The sequence below is a fragment of the Ambystoma mexicanum genome, chromosome 12, assembly GCF_040938575.1.
Source record: "Ambystoma mexicanum isolate Mex_15411 chromosome 12, UKY_AmexF1_1, whole genome shotgun sequence".
Lineage (NCBI taxonomy): Eukaryota > Metazoa > Chordata > Amphibia > Caudata > Ambystomatidae > Ambystoma > Ambystoma mexicanum.
The window spans coordinates 82,433,243-82,458,396 of record NC_090936.1 but is presented as its reverse complement, the minus strand read 5'-3'; the positions used below and the strand labels follow the sequence as shown (position 1 = coordinate 82,458,396).

At 47.8% G+C, this 25,154-nt stretch overlaps 1 protein-coding gene across 2 annotated transcripts in view; it reads right to left on the bottom strand.

Annotated features, from left to right (window-relative positions):
* GSAP (gamma-secretase activating protein) overlaps positions 1-25,154 on the bottom strand; it is a 2,819,616-nt gene that overhangs the window by 1,522,889 nt on the left and 1,271,573 nt on the right. For both annotated transcript variants that reach the window (XM_069628052.1, XM_069628053.1), the window contains exon 16: positions 19,032-19,255. In XM_069628052.1, coding sequence (XP_069484153.1) covers positions 19,032-19,255 — 224 coding nt within the window. The remainder of the gene's footprint in view (positions 1-19,031; positions 19,256-25,154) is intronic.

Sequence of the window (25,154 nt, the reverse complement as noted above, 5' to 3'; positions counted from 1 at the left end):
AGCTACACACTTTCCCACTTGGTACCCTTTTCTCTCGTCCACCAAGATAGGATCAGCTCTAGTATACGTCCTGGTAGGCCACCTACTTGGGTCGGGAGAGGACCTCATTCCCCCACTTCACAAGGTCAAGTTGACCCTGTCACACCATCTTGGGTACTGATCTGGGGAAGAGATGGCAGAACCAAAACACATTAATAAAATGTATTTTTCCATCCAGGCTGAATTCAGATCATCTGTGGTATCTCCAATATTTCACACAATATATGGCAGTGGACTGTCCCTTTGCCCTATATGCTTCCAAAATGGAAGAAATAGCCTATGTTTTAAAAAAAATTGAAAATCAAATAATATTGGCAACACTATCTTGTCAGGACAATTTTCCGTTTGGTAATATGCTACTGCCAACTGGTTTGTCTTCCAAAAATCAAACCCAGATAGTCGAACATTCCAACATTTTTAGGTTTTATGTGCAGATAATGACAGTTTTGGGTGGGTTTTCTTAGCAGACCTAAACTCAGAATTTTACTCTTGTCTTAGATGACTATTAATCACAGTTCCTCATTACGACCCTAGAGGTAACCATGGCACTATTAGCGCCATGGTTGCCTCCAAAACCTTACCGATTCCTCCATGGTGAATGGAGCAATTACCGCCCCATTCCAAGGTTGGCGGCACGGTAATTCCCCATGGCCCTTCCCCATTCCATTTTAGCCCCCATAGGGCTCAATGGGAATGGGGAAGGCGGTAATAACGGTACCGCAAATTGCAGTACCGTTGTTACCTCTAAAGTCCCTTTGCGGGAACCGTCCTTAACGGCTGGTTTAACCAGCCGTTAAAGGAAGACCTGCAAAGGGACCACGGAATAGTGCGGTAAGGGATCACTGGCAACGGTGCCCTTACCGGTACCGGTAATCCCTTACCGCACGGGTCGTAATGAGGCCCACAATCTTTTACAATAAATCTGCAATGCGGATAGTAATTTACGTAATGTCACTGAGGAACTGGTTTTAATTACTGAGTCACAAGCGTACAGCAAAAAAACAAATTACATTCTGACAGTAATGTTCTTTCTGATAGATGTTCTTCTCTCAGATTCCTTACCTTAAATATAATTCTGTGGCAGCACCAAATTTCACAAAAACCTTTTGCTTCCAGATGGTGCTTTGTGTCTTTTTCCTCAAGACCCCTTGAAAGTCTTCGGCATCAGACTGAACGTCGACATTGATAAAAATAGCTGGCATCACACCCTGTGACCTCAAGTGTTCTCGTTTTTTCCCCGTGCTCAGCCGTGTTGGAGAATTGTGTTTCGTACTGTGAAGTATCAGCAGGAGGCGGACACTGTAAGGACATTTTCACAGTTCCATGTGATTTCATCGCCTGCTTTTACATTGCCAGGCTTTTAAACGTGCACATTCCAACGAATGTGCTCATGGTCCCCCCCAAACCCCCACCCACACTTATTTTTTACTATTGCCCACCCAGCCAAACCCTTATTTGCCCTTTCCCACCCCCCTCAAAAATTTGATGAGCACATACGATGTAATGTGCACGTTTAAAAGCCTGCCGATGTAACAGCAGGCGATGAAATAACATTGTACCATTTTCACTATATTGTTTATAAGGCCCGTCTTTCCCTATGGCTACAGGGTGTTGCCTACCTATTGTACTAAGGTGCTCGTCAGTCAGTGTGAATGTCCAAAACAAGTCAGTCCACTGTCCAAATCAAACCTATCTGACCCTACCACTAATATAATTAAGGCCAGGGAAATTACTCCCTTATTCTTGTTGCTGTGTTTTGCCACAGGATTTTCTTGATTCCATTCAGTAGACCATTCATAATTAATAAACTCTGGTTATCCTCTGGATTAAGTTCTGCAGTTCTTTCTCTCTCTCTCTCTCTCTCTCTCTCTCTCTCTCTCTCTCTCTCTCTCGTACAATGCTCTCCTCACGAATATTCTGGTTACTTCACTTCCAATTATAATCCAACTTTTCCATGGGTGCTGTTTCATGTATGATGCTTATCTTACAGAGCCCCTGGGTTTTTATTCCACAAGTGTCATTCTCTAGTATGCTCTCTTTCCTATCTTCGGCACATGGGTTATCCTATCCCTTTTCCCAGGTTAACAAGTTTACAACTTTGTTTCTCTCCCCCTTCGTGGTTTTTGTACTTCTCCTGATCTCATTAACACAGTTCTGGTTTATCAGATTTCCACTTCTTTTCGCATTAGTACTGGAACGAGTTTCGTTTAACTTACGATTCCCTGTTGACCTTCCGGTATTCCCATTCCCTGTATTAACTTATGTTTTCAGGGGCAACAGCGTTGGTAACTGTAGGACGTTGGATACTCTCTTGCTTTCTTCATAGCTCTGCAACATACTTTCCGAGATGTCTATCCCCTCAGCGCCCGCTGTTGCCTTCTGGATAGCAATGGAGCCTTGACTAGGATCAGGAGTTCTTTCCTCCCACTGGTGGCATTGTTGTATGGGCAGGCTGACACCACGATTGCTTTGTGATCACGCCACCACCAAACTCTTGGACTCTTGGTTCCACTGTATTTGGATTTCCTCTGCTTTCAAACACTGATTCCCCAGCATTTCTTGCTATGTTTCAGAGGTGCTCTGATTTAAGCAGGCTCTGCATTCTGCGACAGCCCTGCCTCCTTCCGCTCTGTTATGTGCAGGTGGCTTCCCCATGTTCTCTCAGCATCTTTCTGTCCCCCGGCTTTCCGCCCCTTCTCTCTGGTTCTTTGGCATATCACCCCTTTTCAGTATCCTAGGCACAGTCCATTGAAAGCTTTGATTTAAAGGGATAGCCTCAGTTTCTTGTCACTGGTTATATAGGTTCACTTTATCTTCATGAAACTGATAACATTCTGATGTATTACACAAGTCCATATAAGCCATCGCTAACAGGCAAAAGGGTGTACCTCACGGGAACGGGAGTCCTTGTCCCCAACAGTGGAGTCTCTCCCGGTAAGGACCCACTTGCCTCGACCCCTAGGGAGGGTTTTGTATTTGTATTTATTTATTTATAGAGCACACCGAGCACAGAGGCATCTGGGCACTTTGCTTGCATAGAATATTACATATTACAATAAATTACATAGATTATATACAGTATTGTATGAATACACATTAGGTTACAAAGAAAGTACAGCGTACAAAGGCAATAATGAAGTTGCGAGTGGCATGAAATAAAGTATAGACAAACATGTAGAGAGATAAGTGGTGACCAGAAGGGATAGCAAAGGTGAGTACATTAATTATGACAGCTTGCTAGTTCACTTGGGTGGAAAGCCAGATTTTTGTGTTTTTTCTAGGTGTGGGAAAGGATGTTCGGATCTGAGCGTTAGTGGCAGGGAGTTCCACAGCTTAGCTGCTAAACCGGGAAGCTGCTACCTCCTGCCTTCTGAAGTTTGATGCGTGGGATTTTGAGACAGTAAGACTGAGCAGCTCTAGTGGGGCGTTCTGAAATATTTCGGGAGATGTTGCTAAGGTAGCAGGGCGTTTTATTAGCAAGGCACTTGTGTGTCAAGGATATGGTTTTGAGGGCAATTCTTTGTTTGATTGAGTCAGTTCAGGTTTCGCCTGGAAGAGGAGATGTGTTCAGATCTGGCAATGTTTAGTGCTGATCTGATGGCAATGTTTTGAATTACCTGCTTCTTGTGCAGGTTTTTTGATTGGTTCCCAAATAAAGAGCATTGCAGTAATTCAACTTGGACAAGACTGGTGCTCTGGCTAGGGTAATGCGGTTGGCAGTCGAGCGGTATGGTCTGCAGGCTGTAATTAGTTTGCATGTGTAGGCAGTTGAGGTTGCAATCGCATTAGTTTGTATAGTGAGGTTCAGAGTGGAGTCAAGGTAAATGCCTAGAGTTTTTACAGCCTTAGAGACCTTGAAGTTGTTGCCATCAATGTTGAAAGAATTGAACTGCTCGTTGAGGTTATTGATTTTGAAGGGTGAGCCCAAGATGAGTAGTTTGGTCTTGTCGTCATTTCGACAGAGACCATGCTTAACCATCCAGGCTTGAATGATGCAATAGATGTCGTTCTGTGCTTTAGAGTCGTGGCATAGTCACCGGTTAGAGGGATGAGTATTTGGGTGTCATCGGCATCATTTGTATAGGAGACACCCAAATAGTCAGGATCATCAAACAGTGGTTTCGTAAACACATTGTAGAGCGTGGGGGATACACACAATCCTTCAGGGACTCCACATGTGACTGGTGCTGGTTGTGCTGAGGCTGAGGGTGCGAATACCCTCATTAATCTTTTGTTGAGGAATGATTGGAACCAGCTATTAGCTTTGTCTGAGAGGTGTGCTGCTGAGGCAAGGTGGTTGCAAAGTACCTTGTGATTGACAAGGCCAAATGCAGCAAACAAGTTTAATAGTAAGAGGAGGGCTAGTTTGCCTTTGTCGTTGAGGTTTTCAATGTGGGTCTTAGGGTCGATCAGTGCCGTTTGGGTTCCATGAAAGGGTCTGAAGCCAGATTGTCTAAGTCCAAGGAGGTTATTTACTTCTTGAGAAAGGCTCTATTGAGCCGAAACACGTGTCATACAGAGCGATTTGGATTTTTTGACCTTACGTGTTTGACCCTATAGAGGGCGTATTGCGGAAACAAACATTTTTTGATTCAATAAAAATCAGATTACTTTTTGAAAGAAATTGGCGCAGAGTCACAGAGTTATTTCTTGATTTAATGTTATTTACTTCTAGGTGCTCTTGGATTTGCAGGTAAGCTGCTCTATTCAAGATTTTTAGAAGAAATGGCACGGTGGTGATCGGTCTATAATTTGTTGGGATATTGGGGTCCAGTGTGGGCTTTTATAGTAGTGGTAGAACCCAGGCGTCTTTTAGGTTGTTGGGAACTATGCTTGTTTCAAAGGAGGCATTGATGAAAGATGTGATAAATGGAGCCAGGTTCTTGGCTGCCTCTTTGATGACAGGGGCGGGAAAAATATCACCCTGCCATTTAGAAGGTTTTAGTTTAGAAATTAGATCCTCCACTTCTTTGATTGAGACAGGAGAGAATTTGAAAGTCTTGTGAGTGGGCCTTGTTGGCATCGGTTTGGTAGGCTGGGAGCTGTTTAGTGTCAGGATTAGTTTCTTAGCTTCAATTTTCTCTTGTAGCATGGAGACTTTTCCTAGTAGGGCTTTCTGGATGTTATCACACTAGGTAGTATCTTTTATGCTTGTGTCAGGAGGTGAGGTGGGGGTTTCGAGCTCTTTGAGAATGTTAAAGAGTTCTTTTTTGCTAGATTTGGCAGTAATGATGCAGTTGTTGTATGTGTCCTTTTTAGCTTGCAAGATAGCCTCTTTATAGTTGATGGAAGCCAGTATAAAGTTGTTTTTGTTGGAGACTGTGGGGAGAGTTTTCCATACAGTTTCTGCATTCTTTTAGCTTTAAGTAGTGACCTGAGGTGCGGAGTGAACCACAAATTGAGGTGGGCTAGTGGTTTGGCTGTGCGTGGTTTTAGGGGTGCTAATGTATTGATGGCCTTGGGTAGTGTGTTATTATAGATGTCTACCATGACAGTGGGATCTGTGTATGTGTAGGGAGCAGTGAGGTTGGGCTGTAGGAGTGGAAGTAATTTCTCGACTGTTATATTGCGGTTATTCCTGGTGCACAGGGGAGGGGTTACATTTTGCTGGTTGGGCTGGTTAGTTTCCTTCAAGGTGAATGTAATAAGATGATGCTCTGTCCAAGCACAGGGTGTGTTGGCAAGTATATTAATGTTGCAATTGAGGTCGGCTAGCCAGTCTAGCGTCCCTCCTTTGTTGTGCGTAGGTTTTGTTATGTGGTGATTGAAGCCTAATTCAGTGATTGAATTGGCTAGGTCTAATGTGTTGCAGTCTTTAGGATATTGGAAGCCCAGATTGAGGTCGCCCAATATGATAATTTGGGAATCTGGCTTGGTGTTAGAGGTAAGGATGAGAGTGATGTCCTCTTCGAATGTGGAGGGGGGCCCAGAAGGTCTATAGACTAGGTGTATGGTGATGTTGTGGGATGCTGAGATGGATAGTTTAATGGATAAGAGTTCCGCTGATGGGATTACTGGGCATGGGTCTAATGCCAAGTGTTGTTTTGGCGATGAAAGCAATGCCTCTGCCTTTAGAATGATTGGGGTCTCTGCCCTGGCGGATGATGGAATAGTTTTCAGGTATGGCTAGTGATAGAGATGGCACTGCAGCCGCATGTCGCCAAGTTTCGGTAATTGCAAGAAAGTCGAGGTAATTGGCTGTTATGATGTCAGCAATATCTAGGGCAGGGGCAGGTAAGGCACTTGCAATAATGAGTCCACCCTTGATGATTGAGGCAGGGTTGTTGTTCGGAGTGTTTTTTGTAAGAGGTGTTGAGTTTGGTGGGTAAAACGTTGCGAGTTGGGTCTGGGCTCATGATGGGCACGGTGAAAGAGGTTCTGACAGGCGGAATAGACTGCATGTGGCTGAATCTGAATCTGGAGCCTAGTCTGATGTTCCTGTTTTAGAGTATGCATGGTTGGTTAGGTGTGGGTTTGGTTGCAAATGGTCTTATCCATTGGTCGGGTGTGAGGTGGTAATGATGACTGGGCGAGAGTGGAGTGCGTGGGAGTGTGTGGAAGGCCTGATTGTAGGAATATGGATGGTGGTATGCCATCGGACATTGATAATTGGATGCTGTGTGACATGGCTGCATCATAGGTGAGTGTAATTCTGTTAGTGGCTGTGGGGGCAGCCCAGGTGACCATGCATGTGCAGAGGATCATTAGAGGCAGGACTGGGCTCGGACCCAGGCTCACCTCCTTAGCAGGCTCACCTACATAGCATCACGGGGGGGCTCCCCCTGGGGAGAAGGAATGAATTTCCTCAATTCATCACATTACACATTAAAAATATGAATTGATTTGTGAACATTATAAACAAGATGGCAGTGAAGGGAAGACTTGAAAAAGGTAAAGGGGCTCTTAAACTGATGGTAGGATGGTAGGGAGATGAGGAATCTGTGTGGGAAACATCCATCAGAAAGAACATTACCAGGAGTAAGTAATCTGTTCTTCTAATGGATTGTGTCCTCCCAAGGATTCCTCATTTTAGGTAGACTCCCATGGCAGTACATGCTTCCTTGGAGGAGGCAAAGAGAGTGACTCCCTCTGCAATTCTATCTTAAAGCATTTTGCAAGACTGCTCAGCCGAATCAGGCATCCTGCCATCTAAGGTGTTAAGGCAATAATGTTTAGCAAACGTGTGTATAGACGACCATGTTGCTGCCTAGCATGTATCTAAGTTGGAGCTCCTCTTTGCAGTGTGGCCAAAGTTGCTGCTCATCTAGTGGAGTGTGATTATAGCATTCAGAAATGGCTAAAACTATCCATCTGGATATTTATTTATTATTTATATACAGGGAGGAAACCATGCTCTTTTGATCAAGCTTCTTACAATGGGGTGAGTTTGAGGGACATTCTGACCAGGTTGTGGAGGGGAGTAAATGGAACAGTCATCAGGGGCAGTGAATAAGTGGACGTACATAGATTAAGAACAAACAATAGACATTTTTAAGTGCTCGTACGCGGTACGGCCAGCTGTGCTCGGACGTGACCATGATGGGTGAAGTGCTAGAGTGGAGGCACAGAAAGTGAGGGAGCGAGGCAGAATAGAGGCAAGGGAAAAATGTTAGCTAGAAGGCAGATGAGAGGTAGGTTAAGATGGTAACTCAGAGGCGACAATTTAGTCTGTTTTGTAACTGACTTTCCTATATTTGGGCAAACAGCCTGTGAATAGTTGATCTTCTGTCCTGAAGTGGATTGTTTGCAGTGTAGAAACTCAAAGCCCTTTCTGGGGTTCAACCTATGCAGCCTTTCCTCTTCCTTTGAAGGATGAAAAGGGAGTAAAAGGCTGGCAAGTGAATCTTCTGTGTCAAGTGAAAATCCTCAGCGTCACGTTGTCCTTAGCAAAAATAGTGAAAGGATGATTGTCTGAAAGGGCTTGGAGTTTGTTCACTCTGCATGCCGTGTTGATTGTGATATGAAAAGCGGTCTTACAGGAAAGAAGCCTGGGTGGGCAAGAGAGGATTGGTTCAAACAGGGCTCCCATTGTTGTATAGCGACGGTGACACGAATGATCCCTGCGGTACCCCGCAAGGAATGGGGGCAGCATTGGCAGTTGCCGAGAAGACTCATTGTTCTTCCATCAAGAAAGGAAGCAATCCAGTTGGTAGCTTCAACTGAAAAGTGGGCGGCTGGCTTGAGGTGGTGGCAGAGGGTTTTATGGTTAATAAGATCGAATGCTGCCGACAGATCTAGTAGGAGTAAGAGGGCTGGTTAGCCCTCATCTTTGAAAGAGTCCATTTGAATTTTAAGGTTCAGTAGAGCCGATTCTGTGCCGTATCCTGGTCTAAATCCTGATTGGCGCATTCCCAAGATGAGGTTAGATTCCAGGTAATTTTGCATCTGTTTGTATGCTGCTCAATCTAGGATTTTGAGTAAAAATGGAATGGTTGCGATTGGGCGATCATTGTTGGGCAATGCAGGGGCTAGCAAAGGCTTTTTGTTTATAAAAGGAGGACCCAGGCTTCTTTGAGGTTGATGGGTATAGTGTTGGTGGTAGAGGAGGCATTAATACATTTGGTGATGAAGGGGACAAGGTCCTGGGTGCAGTCTTTGATGATGGAGGCTGGACAAATGTCACCTAAACATCTGGAGGGTTTAAGATTTTTAATTATGTTGGTAGTTTCTGATTCTGAGATGGTTCTGAAGTGGAAGGGTAGGGTGGCAAATGATTTTGCTGGGGCCGGTGGGTAGCTCAGGTTGGTTTGACTAAGTTTTAATGGGATTGTTTTCTGTAAGAGACCAATTCTTTTTCTCATGGTGTCTTGAATATTGTGCAGCAGGCTTTGTCTTTGAGGATAGTGGAAGGGAAGGGGGTGACGTGGGAAATTCAAGCTCTTTCAGTATTTTAAATGGCTCCTGTGAGTTTGAGTTTGCTCTGGCTATTCTTTCATTATAACTATCTGCTTTGGCCTTGATTATGGCTAGTTTATATTCTTTTGCCAGATTAAAGAATGATAGTTTTGATGGTTCTGAGGGGTTTGCCTCCAGAGAGCTTCTGCTTGCCTCTTCTCGGATCACAGTGCTAGCTATTACTCTGGAGTTGAGTTTGAGATTCTCCCCTAGAAGATGACTGGGGTCATCTTCGAAGTTGGCAGAAGAGGTGGGTTGGCGGTAAATGACATTAATGGTGATGGTGGCTGAGGCTGCTGAAAACAATTTTGCAGTGAGGCATTCATAATTTCCTTTGGAAGCCATGTAGGTGTGTCTGATGCTGAGGCTTTCTCTGTGGATAAGTGCTACTCCACCCACCGTGCGTTTATTCTGTCACATCTCATGATAGTAGCCTTCAGGTAGCGCAAGGGATAGGGCTGGACCTGAGGCTTCATGGAGCCACGTTTCGGTGATGACTAGGAGGCCAACCTCCATTTTAGATATTAGGTTGTTGATGTCAATGGCATGCGCTGGTAGGGATCTGGCATTGATGAGGGCCGCTCGTAGATGGTGGTCTGTTATGGAAAGGTCATTCTGCAAGTTTTGTACGTGCAGTGGGGCTTGTTCTTGATTGGGCGAAGGCCCTGTGGTCAGATTTGTCTGAGGGTGCGTGTCCAGGGGTGGATTAGATGTGCGACTGTTTTTCGCGGGAGGATTAAAGTGAGGGAAAGACAAGGTGTTGGATGGATGTTGACTGATGTTGGTCAGGGCCTTGAAGATAGTCTTATTGACTTTGGGGTGTTGTGTGGTGGGAACAGGACTGTTTGGAATGCTGGGGCAGATGCGTTCACCCAGGTATTTGTTTCTTATCCTTGTCTGCACATAGCAATGTGAGGGGGTGACTGGGGTAGTTCTCGATCATAGTCTGAGGTTTCTCTGCTATAGGGGAGGCTGTGAAACTGCGTTGGTATGCGTGTTGTGAGCTGAGGCCTGACGGGGCAGGTTGTTGCAGTAGATAAATGGGATTGGTTTGCTCTGGTTGGATTGTGTGAGGGACAGTGGAGTAGCAATCGCATGTGTTGCTGGGGAGTCCTCATTGTTATTGTGCGACGGTGAGAGGGCGGGGAAACTGGTACACCCAAGTACAGTTGCGGTAATTAGGGTCATCTCCTTTATGGGGCTAATATAAAGTTGGCTATGTTGCTGTCGTGAAGCCAGCAGTGGGTAGGCTGATTGTGAGGGGGTGTGTCACGTGAAAAGTGAGTTGGGAGGGGGCGGCTGTTGCTCCTGAAGGAGTGAATGCATCGTGTTTGGGCCATTGCTATATGAGGGATGAAGGATTGGGTGGTGTAGGGAAGAACTTTGGCTGTGGGCGGATTAGTTTTCTGTATATTGGGCTCGGAGGGAGTGACTGCTAATGCTCCTTCGATTGCGGTGGCATTTGGGTATCAGTTATGACTTACATGAAATTGTGAGAGAGCAGGTAGAAACGGAGTAGGGCAGATACTTTGTGAGTGACACGGGCACTGAACAAGAATGCCATTCGACGTGATCCGCACCCAGACACAATAGACAAATGTTGCGCGGGTCGGTCACTGACATTTTTGGAATGGCAGTCGGTGCACCTCTTGAAGCCTGAAACCCGGTGAGAGGACATTGCGGTCGAGGAATTACAATTTTTAAAAAACTATTTTAGTGAAAAATGCAGAGTCGAAGACTCGAAGTTGTGTTCCCAAAGCAGAATGCAAGCGCACGTAAAAAAGGAACGGAGGTATGGGGCATAGTGACGTGGAATATATACGACACCTGATGTCAAGTACGGAGCTGACGATCGAGCACCACTAAGCCCCCTGTCGAAAAAATTTCCTAGAAGCAAAGCTGGATGAGGATATCTATCAGATAAGGAATCTGTGGGAGAAAAGCAACCCATTGAAAGAAATATACAGGCCGTTATACCAAAACATCAGTCTGGCGAGTTAATACTGCTTATCATGCTTGCTTTATCAAAGATGCAGATAAAAAAATGTCATGCCACAGTAAGCAATGGCTAGACCAAAATGCCAGTCTAGCTAGATAATGACACATGAATTTGGCTTTGCCCAAAAATACCAGTAAAACATGTAAAGTCGATAAAGGGTATGTTAAAAATGCTCACACACAGGCATGCACCCACTGTGGCGGGCCGTTGCACTGCAGGGGCTGCAGGGAACCCTGCTACTCCAGGAGTTTGTGTTTAAAAAAACTCGGTTTGTTTTTTACAGGGCTAGCAAGGGAGATTTTAGGGGTAGCATGGCAGCGACCCCTGACAACTCCCAAATGACATCCCTGCTTTCCAGAGTTGTGTGCATACTGCATCAAGGTGTCTTAGGCGTTTGTCACAATCTGAACTATATATAACAATATCGTCTAGGTATGTTTAGTTTAATATTTGTAAGGCGCGCCAGACCCAAAGGTATCAGGGCGCAATAAGCATCAAGAGGGTTGTTCAGCTTAGGGTACAATGTTGAACAAGATCATACATAATATACAGAGAGTTACAGACAATGTTTACACAATACAAGCATGAGACAGACAATATACATGCTACAGTGGGCATCGAAGACAGTATTTACAGTATGTACAGGCGATTCAGGAGATGCAGTATGTGTGTGGAGGTCAGAGGTTGTTTTCCTTGATCCAGTGGATGAGGCTGGACCTAAAGCGTGGGTAGGGCAATTCTTCCCTCAGGGGCAGAAGGAGGGAATTCCAGTATTGTGCAGCTTTGACCAGGAAGCTGCTTCCACCTGTCTTCGTATGTTTAAACCTGGGCACCGTTAGAAGGTTTGCGTTGGTAGATCTTGTGGGAGGGTTGGAGGGCTGTCTCATAAATCTAGTTATAAGGTATTGTGGGGCGGCATAGTGGAGACATTTGTGTGTCAGGGAAGCTATTTTGAGGAGTATTTTGTCTTTCGTATATAGCCAGTTGTTAGATCTTCTGAGGTCAGAGATGTGGGCTTTCTTGGGAATACTTTGGGGCTGCTCTCAAGGCATTGATTTGTAAAATCTGAATCTTATTGGTAATGTATTTGTTACTCCCTACGTATAGGGCATTACAATAATCCAGTTTGGACAAGACAAGGGCTCTTGCTAGGGTGATACAATTATTAGGGGATAGTAAGGGCTTGGCTGCTCTGATTAACTTACAGGTGTAAGCACTAGATGAGGCCATGGAATTGACTTGTTTATTGAAGGTTATTGAATGTACCTGCATAAACTCTGCAAAGCTCCAGAACGAACTCCATTAGGCGTTGAAATGTTGCGATTGACCCATGAAGTCCAAAGGGTAGAACAGTAAACTGGAACAATCCCTCTGGAGTGGAAAAGGCTGTTTTTGCCTTGGCCTCCTCATCCAGGGGGACTTGCCAATAACCGTTTATAAGGCAGAGAATAGAGATAAAGCGGGCTAGTCCCAAGCGTTCTACCAGTTCGTCAACTGTTGACATGGGGTATGCATAAAAATTAGAAATGTTATTGAGGCAGCGGACGTCAATACACAATCTCCATGTTTGATCAAGTTTTGGAACATGCATGATCAGTGATGACCAGTTGCTGTAGGACCTCGCAATTACACCTAACTCCAGTATTTTTTTGAGTTCTGCTCCTCGTACAATCTGTTTCCATGTTTCCTGCAGTCGATAGGGTTTAAGGCAGATCACTCTACCTGGTGTAGTGTGTATCTGATGGGTAATCCCATGTACCCTTCCCAGCCTTGGTGAAAACACATCTGAATATTTCTGAATCAATTGAAAGTGTTTTTGATGATCTTTGTTCCGCAGGCAGGTCGGGATGGTTACTCCATGTATTTCTGTGGGTAATGAAGTTGTCCGTGTGTTGTTTGCAAACAGCAGCAGATTACTGCAACAGATTACTGTTCTCATGCCAAGCTTTTAACTTATTGATGTGATATAATTGGGAAGGTTTGCGCCTATCGGCCTGTTGTAAATTATAGGTTAGCGGGGAAAAGTTTTCAGTGATGGTATAGGGACCATGCCACCACGCCAGCAGCTTGTTTTGGGTGGTTGGTAACAAAACCATTACCTGATCTCCGATCTGAAATGTTCTCAGTTTTGCACCTTGGCTGTAAGCTTGCTCTCGTCTTGCTTGGGTGGCCTGGAAGTGTGGTTTGACTAATTCTCGCACCTTTCCCATATACTCTTGGGTGTTTCTGATGAGGGGATGACCTTCCCATTCTTCACGCAGGATATCGAGGACGTCTCAAGGATTCCGACCATACACTGGTTAAAATGGCGAGAATCCAGTTGAGGATTGGGGTGTCTTCCTGACAACGAATGATGCCCAGGGAATTAGATCATGCCAATTTTGTCCAGCTTCGTCGACTAGCTTCTGAAGAATGTTTCAATGTTTGATTGAATCGGTCAACCAATCCGTCAGTATGTGGGTGGTATACAGATGTTTGCAGGGTTTTTATCTTCATGGGTTCCTGCATATCAATCATACATTTATACAGGAACCTAGTTCCTTGGTCTGTCAGGATTTCACTTGGGAAGCCCACTCAGGTAAAAAACAGGATGATCACCTTCAAGATTGCCTTAGTCATATATGCCATCAGCGGAAAGGCCCCAGGGTATCGAGTGGCATAGTTGACGAGTAACAAGATGTAGCAATGTCTGATTTTGAGGGTTCCAATGGACCGATCATATCTATGCCAATACGCCGAAAAGGTTATGTTATAGTGCGCCGATAGCCCGAAGGCATCAGGGTGCAAAAAGACAACAGGATGATAGAAAAACAAAAAAGCAGAAATACGCTGAAAAGGTACCTCGATGATAGGCAGCAGGACTTTGGTTACATTGTCTAGGGAGGTCTTTTGACACACTGGGAAACAGGCGCAGAATAGTTTCACTTCTGCGTAGACACAGGCCAGTAGAACCTTCCATCCCAATTGCTCCAGTGTCAAATTTGAATGTTCCAATTCTAAAACTGCTTTCCAAAACTAACGTGGTACCAGGAGTTGATGGCAATTAATATTGTCCCCTCAGGGTTAACATCAATTGTATATAAGAGTCCATTCTATTCTATGAAGTGAGGGGTCTTTAGAGAGCAACTCTCCTGTTGGGATACCAGGTTTCGTTGTGCTTATTCCAAGAGGGGGTCAGTCCTTTGTGCTTCTGCAAATTGGACGGAAGCAGGTCCTGGGGCCTCTGAGCTCTTCGGGGCTTCTTTAAGCTCGGTCCTTTCACCAAATCCAGCTTCTCCACATTCAGAGTTGTCCAATGTACCTACCTACTCGATTCCTGGGATAAGCAGGAGTTCACAAATCAGTTGTGCTATGGGTTGTCCTTGTTTGATGATCTGGGAAGTATTCCCAAAGTTCTGTAGTAGCACCTTTATCTCCCCACGATAGTCCTGATCAATCACTCCTGCCCCTACCTTGAGGAAATGTTTCAAAGCCAAGCCCGGACTTTGAGGCTACTCTCCCATAGGTCTCCTCTGGTAACTCCATCTTTATTCCGGTACAGACTGGACCTTGAATCTTCGGGGGTATGATGAACCAATCGTCCCCACAGAGATCATATCCGGCAGCCCCCAGGGTTCCCCGTGTGGGGAGTGTAGCTGTATTGGTTAACCTTTGGATTCGCAACATTTGGATGTGGGTTGACCTCTGTATTGGGGCCTGAAGCATTCCACGATGACGCCACATGTGAAGGGGCAGTCTGTCACTGTGAAGCGCACTGACTCTTATGGAAAGTCCAGGAGTGTTATTTAAAAACAAAGGTCAGAAGGGCTAGTTCTGGTTTTGATTCTAAGGGACTGGGAATGACTGGCGCTAGGGCCATCCGTTTCCTCTGTCAACTTCCCTGGGCCTGACACCCACCTACCAGCTCCAGACCTCCCTACCGGGTTGTTAGTAAATACCAATTGGTAACACCCATCTGTTCTAACTATGATTATAGGTGATTTCCCTAAGACACTGGCTATCCGTCTCCCTAGGGTCCTTTCTAACTTTCCCTCTCCTAACGTTGGTTAGTCTCTGCAGGAATAGGGAAGAGTGCCTTCTTTCACCCAAAGTCACACTCACACCTTTCACAGCCTCTAATTCCTGACCCTTCACTAAAACCTTTCTCCTCCCACCAAGTCACCGTCCCTCCGATCTCACACTCCTCCTTTCCACCTCCACAATTCGATCTGACTTCCTTTTCCCACTTCTGTTCTTACTACTAGTTATCTCCAACTACTATTCTACCTCTTTTGCTTCTTCTCCCTTCTTCCTCTCACTCTACTTCTCCGCCTCCTAGTGTTCTTCCAATACAAACTCCAATTTTACTCTATACCAATATCTACTCATTTTCTCCCATTCACTGTTGTTCCTCTCGCTACTAACATGACTACTACCACTACCTCTCTCTACCACCTTCCCCCTTGTTAGGCAGAATCCAGGGCAGTTCCCTTAGGGAGCCCTACCCCAGATTAGGACTACAGGTGAGAGCAATAAATCCCCTTTGGTATCAGTCTGTACCACAAAGGTTTAGTTGGTAGCTGTGGCTGAGCAGTCAGACTTATCTCAAGAGGGAGATGAGCAGTATTCAGGGTTGACACAATAGGTAGTACAGTACTATGGAGCAAGGAAACACTGACCAAAGTTTTGTATTAAAAAGAGAATATATATTTATTTTATACACTTCTAAGTCAACACATAGATCACAGTTAATAAAGTCAGTTAAGTTTAGTCAAAAAGAGAAGCATATACAACTCCCTATTCAATGGCAGACAAGTTTGCGGTATAGTGAAAACTGAGCAAAATGGCACAGCGAAAACCTACTACAAATGGCACTCTACCAATACAACGAAAGGGAGGTAAAGTACAAGTTAAACCGAAATATCTTCAGACACCCCCTAGCACCCCTTCCCTGAAGGTTTGTGAACAAGTAATGCACAGGAACACTTTAGCAGAAAGATAAGGGTGAAAACTGAGCAAAATGGCACTCCACAAGTTAAAACAGTGGGAAGGAAGAGGGGTTTAGAAGATTTAGGTGCATCCACACATTTCTCATTGAAAACGAATCTAGTGAGAGCAGATCTAACAAATCAGCCAGAGCCAATAGGCCTGAGCCAGAGTCAGTGGTACAGGACCAAGATCTTAGGAGCAGAAATGTTCTTGTAGCTGCAGTCAAGTCTTTAGTAGAAAACTTTTGAAGAGGTAGATGCAAGGCGAAAGACAATGTTAAGAGAGAGGGCGACCGACCCCACAAGTAGTTAAAGGATTTAAAACACCTTTAGGGCTACCACGGAGAAAGGGCGGCCTGGCGGAACAGTGTACCTTAAATGTGGAGAAGTGGCTCCTGCAGTGGCGGTTGTTCCTGGTAGTTCCTGCAGGTCGAGGGGTCCAACAGAGAAAGAGAGGCTCTCGTCGTGGAGGAAGGTTCGAGTCGCTGCACTACTCAGGGTTGAAACCAGCCGCGGTGCTGCCAAAAGAAGTTTAAAAAGGTACGCTCCTTTTAATTGCGGTCCAGGTCAATAGCTGCCTGGCTATCCGGTCTCCGAGTGCTGGGCACTGTCGATTCGACCAAGGCAGGTCCGAGGATGCGATGAGTGAACTGATTGACCCCAGCAGCTCATGGGAAGCAGGCTCTCTCGCTGAAGATCTCCTCTCGTCGTGTGGAAGAAAAGTGGTGTGGTGAGACGATCCGGCAGGGCTTCACCGGTGGTGTAGATGCTGAAGATGTCTCTGGCTTCTCTTCCCTTCGATTCCGTAGTTCCAGTGGCGACTTCTTGCTCTTCCAGTCCTCAGGACCCTGTTTTTATGCAGAAAGAGACCCATTCATACAGCCTAGCTGTCACTCACACAATCGAGTGGTCATCTTGGCGGGAAACTCTCCAGCCTATCAGGTTAGAGTGCGACCTGAGTTGCTGTGGCAACTCTGTCCAGGGGTTCTACTCCCCCTCCCAAACAACAGACCCACCCCAGACTCAGTGGCGCCAAAAGGAGGGCTTCTTGGCAGAAGTCCGCCAAAAGGACGGACAAAGGATCCCCGACCTGGGTTAGGAAAATGGAGCAAAATAAACCGGCGGTATGTTGGAGGCCGTCAGTAAAAGTGGTAGCCTCGAACAATGGGAAAATCCCATAGAGAAATATTTGCGGTCGAATATAAAAGGTAGTAACCACTGCCACCAGCCAGAAACTTTGTAGAGGGGGACTTTAGGGTACCCTCTTGAAAATGAACATAGGGGAAAAACTATTAACCCCTTCCAGTACTTCCATATTAAGATGGGGTGTACTGGTTAAGTTCATAAAAATCTACTTGTAAAGTCAATGGGGACTTTACATGCCCTGGGAGACAGTAGTCAGTCCCAGGGTATGGAGTCTATGTTTGGGGGTCGCTACGACACCCCTGTGTCACGGAGGGTGATGTGTGACACATGTGCATAAAGATGGTTCCTATGGGTGAGAGAAGAGATCCCATAGGTATTAAACACAAAAATAGCCTAGAACACACATAGCAAAAAAGCCTAATAGTGGGAAAAAGATTCTCACTCTTAGCAGGTAAAAAGAAACAAACCCTTCAAATCCAGCAAAGCTGCTGGGGGACTCTATAGGTAAGGGAAATTAGCCATGAAATGAGAATTCTCCCTAATAGGGGCCTCGAACACGGATGTCCTCCACTGGCTACTCCAACCAGCTACCACCTCTACTCCCAGCCACTACCTCTTACACTACTACTACCCCACTCCTACTCTACCTCTACTGCTTACACTGCTCTCTCTCTCACACACACACACACACAGACACTCTCCAGACCTCATGCTTAAGAATAGCCTCACACTCCAGTCGCTCTCGCCTCCTCTGGTCTCTTGGACATCCTCTGCCGCCACCAGTCCTCCCCCAACTGCAGCCCATACCAAACAACTCCCAAGATCCCTCTTATACATCCCCTCTCTGGACTGGCCACTTACCCTACCAATGGCTTACCTTACTTTCAAAAGGGTGCGACAGGGGATGGCGTGGGGGTTACATAAGGGCTTTAAGCCCTGCCCCCTTTTCAACACGGCTTTGCTGTATTAGGGAGTTTCTTTTGGTGAGCTGGCTCTTCTTCTTTTCTGGTCTGTCTTTTCTTGTGAGGATGTTATGCAGTGCAATGCCAGGTCCCGTCATGGTACCATCCTGGCAGTTAAGGAGATGGTAGTAGGAGGCCTGTCTACACATTCTCTTGCACCCAGGTATGTTGGGGTCAGGCTCCCTCCCACCCCTAACAGGGCTGGACCAACAGCCCTATCACAATCTTCAGAAGCCTGGTGAGCATGTATCAACATTGTCCATGAAATTCCCACACAATAATTTGCAGAGAGCCCCCCATGATATTGATCGTAAATAGCAGAAAGCTAGTAATCAAACACATCAAACGTGGCAGTTATGGTTTATGATTTGATTCTGCAAGCTCAGAATCCGATTTCCTTTCCAAGTACAAATATATAATAGTTATAACAGTTATTAAAGTACTTAAACCACATTGCAAATGTAGCACAAACCCATTATGTTATCAAGCTCAAATGGATATTGGGCCTCATTATGAGTCACCCGGTATGGAAATAACGGTGGCGGTAAATCCGCCGCCACCGTTGTTTCCAGACCGGGTGATCTCGAGTCCTGCAGGCGGAGGTGTCATTCCCGCCAGGTCTGACCCGCCTGGTTTAACACCACCCGCCTGCAGGCGGACGTGGAAACACCAGCACCATCACGAGATGGTGCCGGTGTTTCCACTTCCCCATTCCCATCGAGTCCTATGGGACTCAATGGGAATGGAGATTTACCAAATTCCGCCTCCGGAATTCCAGGGTCACCAGGGTCGTAATGCCCCGGTAATTCCGGGAATCACGGAGGCAGAATGGTAATACGAGTCCGCCGGTAACCTGCCGGAATTTCAGGCACGGTTAACGCCGGACTCGTAATGAGGCCCATTGTATTTGTTATGGTAGTGTTCCAAGTAAGAACACTGCATATGAACATTTCACAGGAAGACAACATACACCCTTATAAATAGTGATCCCATACATGATGAAGAAGCAAATTATGTGTTTACCTCAGCTTCTGAAAAAGTCACATCTTCGAAGTTCAATAGTGCACAGTGCATAGAGGCCAAGCGAAGACAATCCCATTTACTATTGGACAGTAAACCCAAGACCGCTGACTGGTTTATGCTTGCAGTAAACATTTTTCCCGTGCAGTAATCAAACACTCCCGCTTCTAGTAGTGACTGTACACAACCAGGTTCATAGTGCAGTATATTTATTTTTGCAGCTTCACCTGAGGGGAATTAAAAGCATGGAAAAGGGTACATTTAATTAGTTGTTCAAGGAGTACACAATGGCAAATGGTTTGCTTCAGATCGCTAGTTGGAATACCACATTCAATGCTAGCCAGCTAAAGAAATACAATAATTAACATCATTTAATAAAACATTTTCAATTAGGCATTTACCTTTGTGTTAGTATTAAGGTCTCCCAGACAGTGAGCTAGCAAATCTACCAAACGTATGTTTAGCCCCAATACTCGTAACAATTGCAACCTTGAAAATGTTTTTGTTGAGCATGCGTCTTGTCAGCAAGCTTTTAAAAAACAATAGTACGTGGAGGTACAACATGTCTTATTTCCTTTACACGTTTTTTGAACCAAGGGCCAACTGTGTGTGACAGTGTAAAATGAATTCTATTTAAAGTACTTCCAATGAAGAGGCTAGGGACATGGTAGTTTATTGATGACTTGCAAGCAAAAGAAGACTATAGAATAATCACATTTGCAGATTAATGGAGAGGTCGCTGTTAGGAATGATATTCTATATTCTGGCCTGGTGGACAGATGTATAGAAGGCCAACCTAGTATTGTGACAGGGACAACTCTGGAAGCTGTAGTCAAACCAGTTCAAGGTAGCAAGGTGAGTGGTCTAGGCTAAGTCTCAAGAGGTGGTGAACTTGTAAGGGGTCCACTATGAGCACACACAGTGAAGCAGCCAAGGAACCCACTTAGACAAACAGGTGGAGAAATTACTTACTGTAATGATCTTTCTATGGATTCTTCTCCCGCATATTCCTCATATATGATATGGCATTTATAACGCGCCTATACACAAGTGTTTCAAGGAGCATATTTATCATCTGATAAATATGCTCATCCAGCTCTGCTGCTTGGAAACTTTTTTTTCGAGAGGGGGCGTAGTGGACCTAGACTCGGCCGTCTATCGTTGATGCGTTTCGCTTGGTGCTGGAGCATTGGCTCCGGACGTGACGTCAGCCGTCTTATATATACCAGGTCACTACACCCCATACCTCAGTTCTCCCTTTTTTACCCGTGCTTGAACGCTGCAGAGGAAAAATGATGGGAGGCAAGGCTAATCAGCCTGTAAAAAAAGGACCAATGGGAAACATCCCAAAGCGGTGAAACCCCGTCAAATTAGAGAATGGAAAGAAATAATTTTTGTTGTTGTAAAAAACAAGCGGCTAGACAGATAGAAGCGATTGCCTCAGAGCCATCACCAGGCGTCCCTTCGCTTAGACAGAAGCGCAAAGCCATAAGAACCTTTGAGCGTGGATGGATGGGTGTGGTGATGAGGAATATGCGGGAGAAGAATCCATAGAAGGAGCAATTACTCACCATAATGATCTTTCTATGGATTCTTCTCCCACAGAATCCTCATCTTTATAGATACACATCATCCAGCTCTGCGGCTCGGAAACTTTTCGCCAGGGGGTGTAGTGGACCTCGACTCGGTCGTCGATCCGGCTTGCCCTGCTCTCGATCGTCGGCTTCGGAAATTATGTCAAGCGTTGTATGGAACAAGTTACTTACCTGTAACTGTTGTTCTCCAGCATGGGTCTGGCATGGATTCACATGCTCATGAATATTCCCCGTCGTCAGGCTGGGAATCCTCGGTAAAGAAAAAACCAGTATCAGTTTCGTTTCTGATCTGTCTTTCGTAGCAATAACCAATCACTGGTCTCTGCGTCATACTGACCACAGCCAATGACTGCCCTCTACCTAAGCACCGCCTCTGGCAGCCATCTTCAGATTTGGAAGCACGTGAAGTGGCAGTATGACCAAGTGAAGAGCCGCAGAGGGGTAGGCGGGAGGGTTCGCATGTGAATCCATGCCAGACCCATGCTGGAGAACAACAGTTACAGGTAAGTAACTTGTTCCTTCTCCAGCATGGGGTCTGGCATGGATTCACATGCTCATGAATAAAGAATACATAGCAGTACACACATGCACAACCACGGGAGGTGGCAAAGGCTCAACATTAAGCATCACAACAACTCAACATTAAGCATCTTACCTCCTCACCAGGCTCACCTCAGGCGAACAGGTTGCGCAGCACTGCTTGGCCGACCCTGGACTCCTCCCTGGAATCCCGGTCGACGCAGTAGAATTTCGTGAAGGTGTGCGTCGACCTCCACGTAGCAGCCCTGCATATGTCCAGCAGGGGCACACCAGATAGGAACGCCGTGGTAGCTGCGATCGCTCTGGTGGAATGGGCTCTCGGACGGCCAGGCAGCGGTCGGTTTGCCAACCGGTGACAGTACATGATACAGCCGGAGAGCCATCTGGAGATGGAAGCCTTCGAGAGAGCCTTCCCCTGATTGACAGGTCCAAAGTTCACAAAGAGTTGTGACGTCTTCCGAAAACCCTTCGTGCGATCCACGTAGAACTTCAGCGCTCTAGCTACATCCAGCGAGTGCAAAGTCCTCTCAGCCGGCGACGAAGGCGACGGGAAGAACACAGGTAACACCAAGGGTTCGTTGAGATGGAAGTCCGACGGTACCTTGGGCATGAAGGAGGGGTGCGTCCTGAGCACTACCCTCGTGTCGTGGAAAGTCAAGTACGGGGCTTTGCAGGAAAGGGCCTGGATCTCACCCACTCGTCGTGCGGAGGTGATGGCCACGAGAAAAGCTGTCTTCCACGATAGAAACTTCAACGGGGCCGAGTGCAGAGGCTCGAACGGGGGTCCCATGAGCTTGGTCAGCACCACGTTGAGCTCCCACGCCGGGGCCGGAGCCTTCACCGGCGGGAACGATCTGAATAGTCCCTTCATGAACTCTTTCACCAGACGATGAGACCACAAGGACGTCCGCCCCGTGGTTCTGGTGTATCGGGAGATCGCAGCAAGATGAATCTTGATGGACGCGTGTGCCAGTCCAGCTTTGGCCAGCGTCAGCAGGTACGGCAGTACTTGGGGAGCCGTAATCCGTAGAGGGTTAATCTTCTGTGCGTGGCACCAGACAGAGAACCTCTTCCATTTGTGTCCGTAGCATTTAAGAGTCGAGGACGCCCTGGCCTTTGCAAGAACCTCTCTGCAATCGGCCGGTATGTCGTATCCTCCAAACTCTAGCGCTGCAGGAGCCAGGCCTGCAAGTTCAGCGACTTCGGGTCGTGGTGGAGGATGGCGCCTCCTTCCCTGGAGAGTAGGTCTGCGTCCGCCGGCAGCTTGATCGGCGGGGACGCTGACAAGTCCAGAAGGTCCGGGAACCATATCTGCCTCGGCCACGCAGGTGCGACGAGGATCATCCTGCACCGTGACCTCTTGAGCTGGTTGACGAGCCGGATTAGCAGAGGCAAGGGAGGGAACGCGTAGAGGAACAGGCCCTCCCAGGGGAACGAGAAAGCATCGCCCATGCTCCTCGTCTGGGGAAACCTGCTGGCGAACCTCCGGCACTTGGTGTTCGTCGCCGTCGCGAACAGGTCGATCTGGGGTGTGCCCCACCGTCGGAAGAGGCGATCCACTAGATCCTGCCGTAGTTCCCACTCGTGGCACGAGCGCAGCTCCCTGCTGAGTGAGTCGGCGATGGTGTTTTTTATCCCTGCCAGATGAAACGGCACCAGAAAAATCCCTTGGGCGACGGCCCAATGCCACAGGTCCTGCGCCTCCTTGGACAGCGCTGGGGACCTGGTTCCGCCCTGTTTCCTGATGTAAAACATGGTGGTGGTGTTGTCGGTGAAGATCCTCACCACCTTGCCCTTCAGGGACGGAAGGAAGGACCTGAGGGCCCAAAACACTGCACGGAGCTCCAGGACGTTGATATGCAGGGACTTCTCCGTCGGGAGCCAGAGTCCCTTCGCGTGCAGATTTTCGGTGTGCGCTCCCCACCCTTCCAGGGAGGCATCCGTGGTCACAGTCTCCTGGTGGGCTGGGGTCTGGAAGTCCATGCCCGCCGTCAGATGCGCGCGGGTGCCCCACCACCGTATCGCTCGCCGGAAACTCTCGTCGAGCTTGATCCTTTCCTCGAAGCTGCCCGTCGTCTGGATCCAGCGCGCATCCAGGAATTCTTGCAACGGGCGCATCCGGAGCCTGCACATGGGAATGAGGTAGATGCAGGAAGACATCATCCCGAGGAGGGACTTGATGGATCTCACTTTGGCCGCGTCGGCCACCAGCATCCGTTGCACCTTGCCCAAGATGGTGCTGGTCCTCTCCTCCGACGGGGAGGCCAGAAGGGACACTGTGTCGAGCCTCGCTCCCAGAAACAGTGCGACTTGCGCGGGCACCAGGTGGGATTTGGTGTAGTTCACGGAGAATCCCAGGTCCGTGAGGAGTTGGACGGTCCTTGCCGTGTGGACCACGGCGAGCTCCTTCGTCTTGGCGCGGATGAGCCAGTCGTCCAGGTAGGGGTAGACGTGAATCCCCTCGCGGCGCAGCTGCGCCGCCACCGGTGCGAGGCACTTGGTGAATACCCTGGGTGCCGACCGCAGTCCGAAGGGAAGGGCTTTGAACTGGTAATGCCGCCCTTGGACCACGAACCTGAGGAATTTTCGGTGCCCCTTTAGGATTGGAATGTGGAAGTAGGCATCCTCCAAATCCAACGACGACAGGAAGTCTCCTTCCTCCAGTTGACCCAGGACGTGCTGTAAGGTGACCATCCTGAACTTCTGCGCCTTGATGAACTTGTTCAGCCGTCGCAGGTCTAGGATGGGGCGCCATCCTCCCGTCTTCTTCTTCACGAGGAAGTATCGCGAGTAGACTCCGGAGCCCCGAAGCCTCTTTGGGACGAGTTCGATGGCGCCCTTTCTGAGCATCGCCTTTACCTCCAGGAGAAGTTGAGGGACGTGAAGTTCTCTCCTGGCCACGGGGGGGACGCGCGGGCACCTTCTTTGAAACTCGAGCGCGTGGCCCCGGGCCAGGGCATCCAGCACCCAACGGTCGGTGGAGATGGACTCCCACACGCTGACGAAGCCCGCCAGCCGGCCTCCCACCGGGGTGCTTCGGTGGGGGCCCGACCCCACGGCCGGTTCAATCCTGCTTGGACGCGGCCTTGCCGCCTTGACCTCCTTGGCGACGACGGCGGGGTCCGCTAGACTTGCCTCGTCCTCTGTAGGCCTCTTGCGACGACGAGCGGGCCGCTTGACGGTAGGAAGCGAAACCGCCACCGGAACCTTTGGAGGCGCCCTTGCCTCCGCCGCTCCGAAAGGGCGTCCGTCGTTGCTGCAGGACTCCCAGGGCCCGGGCCGTCTCAGTATCCGCCTTGATGGCCTGGAGGGAATCGTCCACCGTCTTCCCAAACAGGTTGTTCCCGTCGAAGGGCATGTCCAGGACTCTGGTCTGGACGTCCTGCCGAAAATCCGTAGCTTTGAGCCATCCACGACGTCGAAGGCAAACGCCGTTGCCTAGCTGGCGGAACCCCGCGTCGGCGATGTCCGTCGCCACGGTGATGGCGTGGTCCGAAGCCACTTCACCTTCCTGGAGGATCTCAAGGGCCTCAGCCCTCTTGTCGTCCGGCAGAAAATCCAGCAGGGGAGCCATCTTGTACCAGAGCTCCCTGTCGTAGCGGGCCACGATAGCCAAGGCGTTGGCCGCTTTAATCGTCGTCGCTGCCGACGAGATGACTCTACGTCCCATAGCATCCAATTTCTTTCCCTCGCCGTCCGGCGGGGAAGTCGATGTGGAGGCCGCACCCCCCCCGCTTTCTTCCTGGCCGCCGCGGAGACGACGGAGTCCGGGGTAGGCTGCGCCCGGAGGCATAGGGGGGCCGTGTCCGGGACCCGGTACTTCTTCTCGTACCGGTCTCTTCTAGCTGGCGTCGTGGAAGGGTTCTTGAGGAGGGAAAGACCCTCATCCCAAATGTCGTCCAACAGAGGCACTGCGAGGACCGTCTTCCTCTTGGCCTCGCGCCGCTGATAAAGGAAGCCTTCCTTTTTCTTCTCCTCGGGGCAGAGTTGA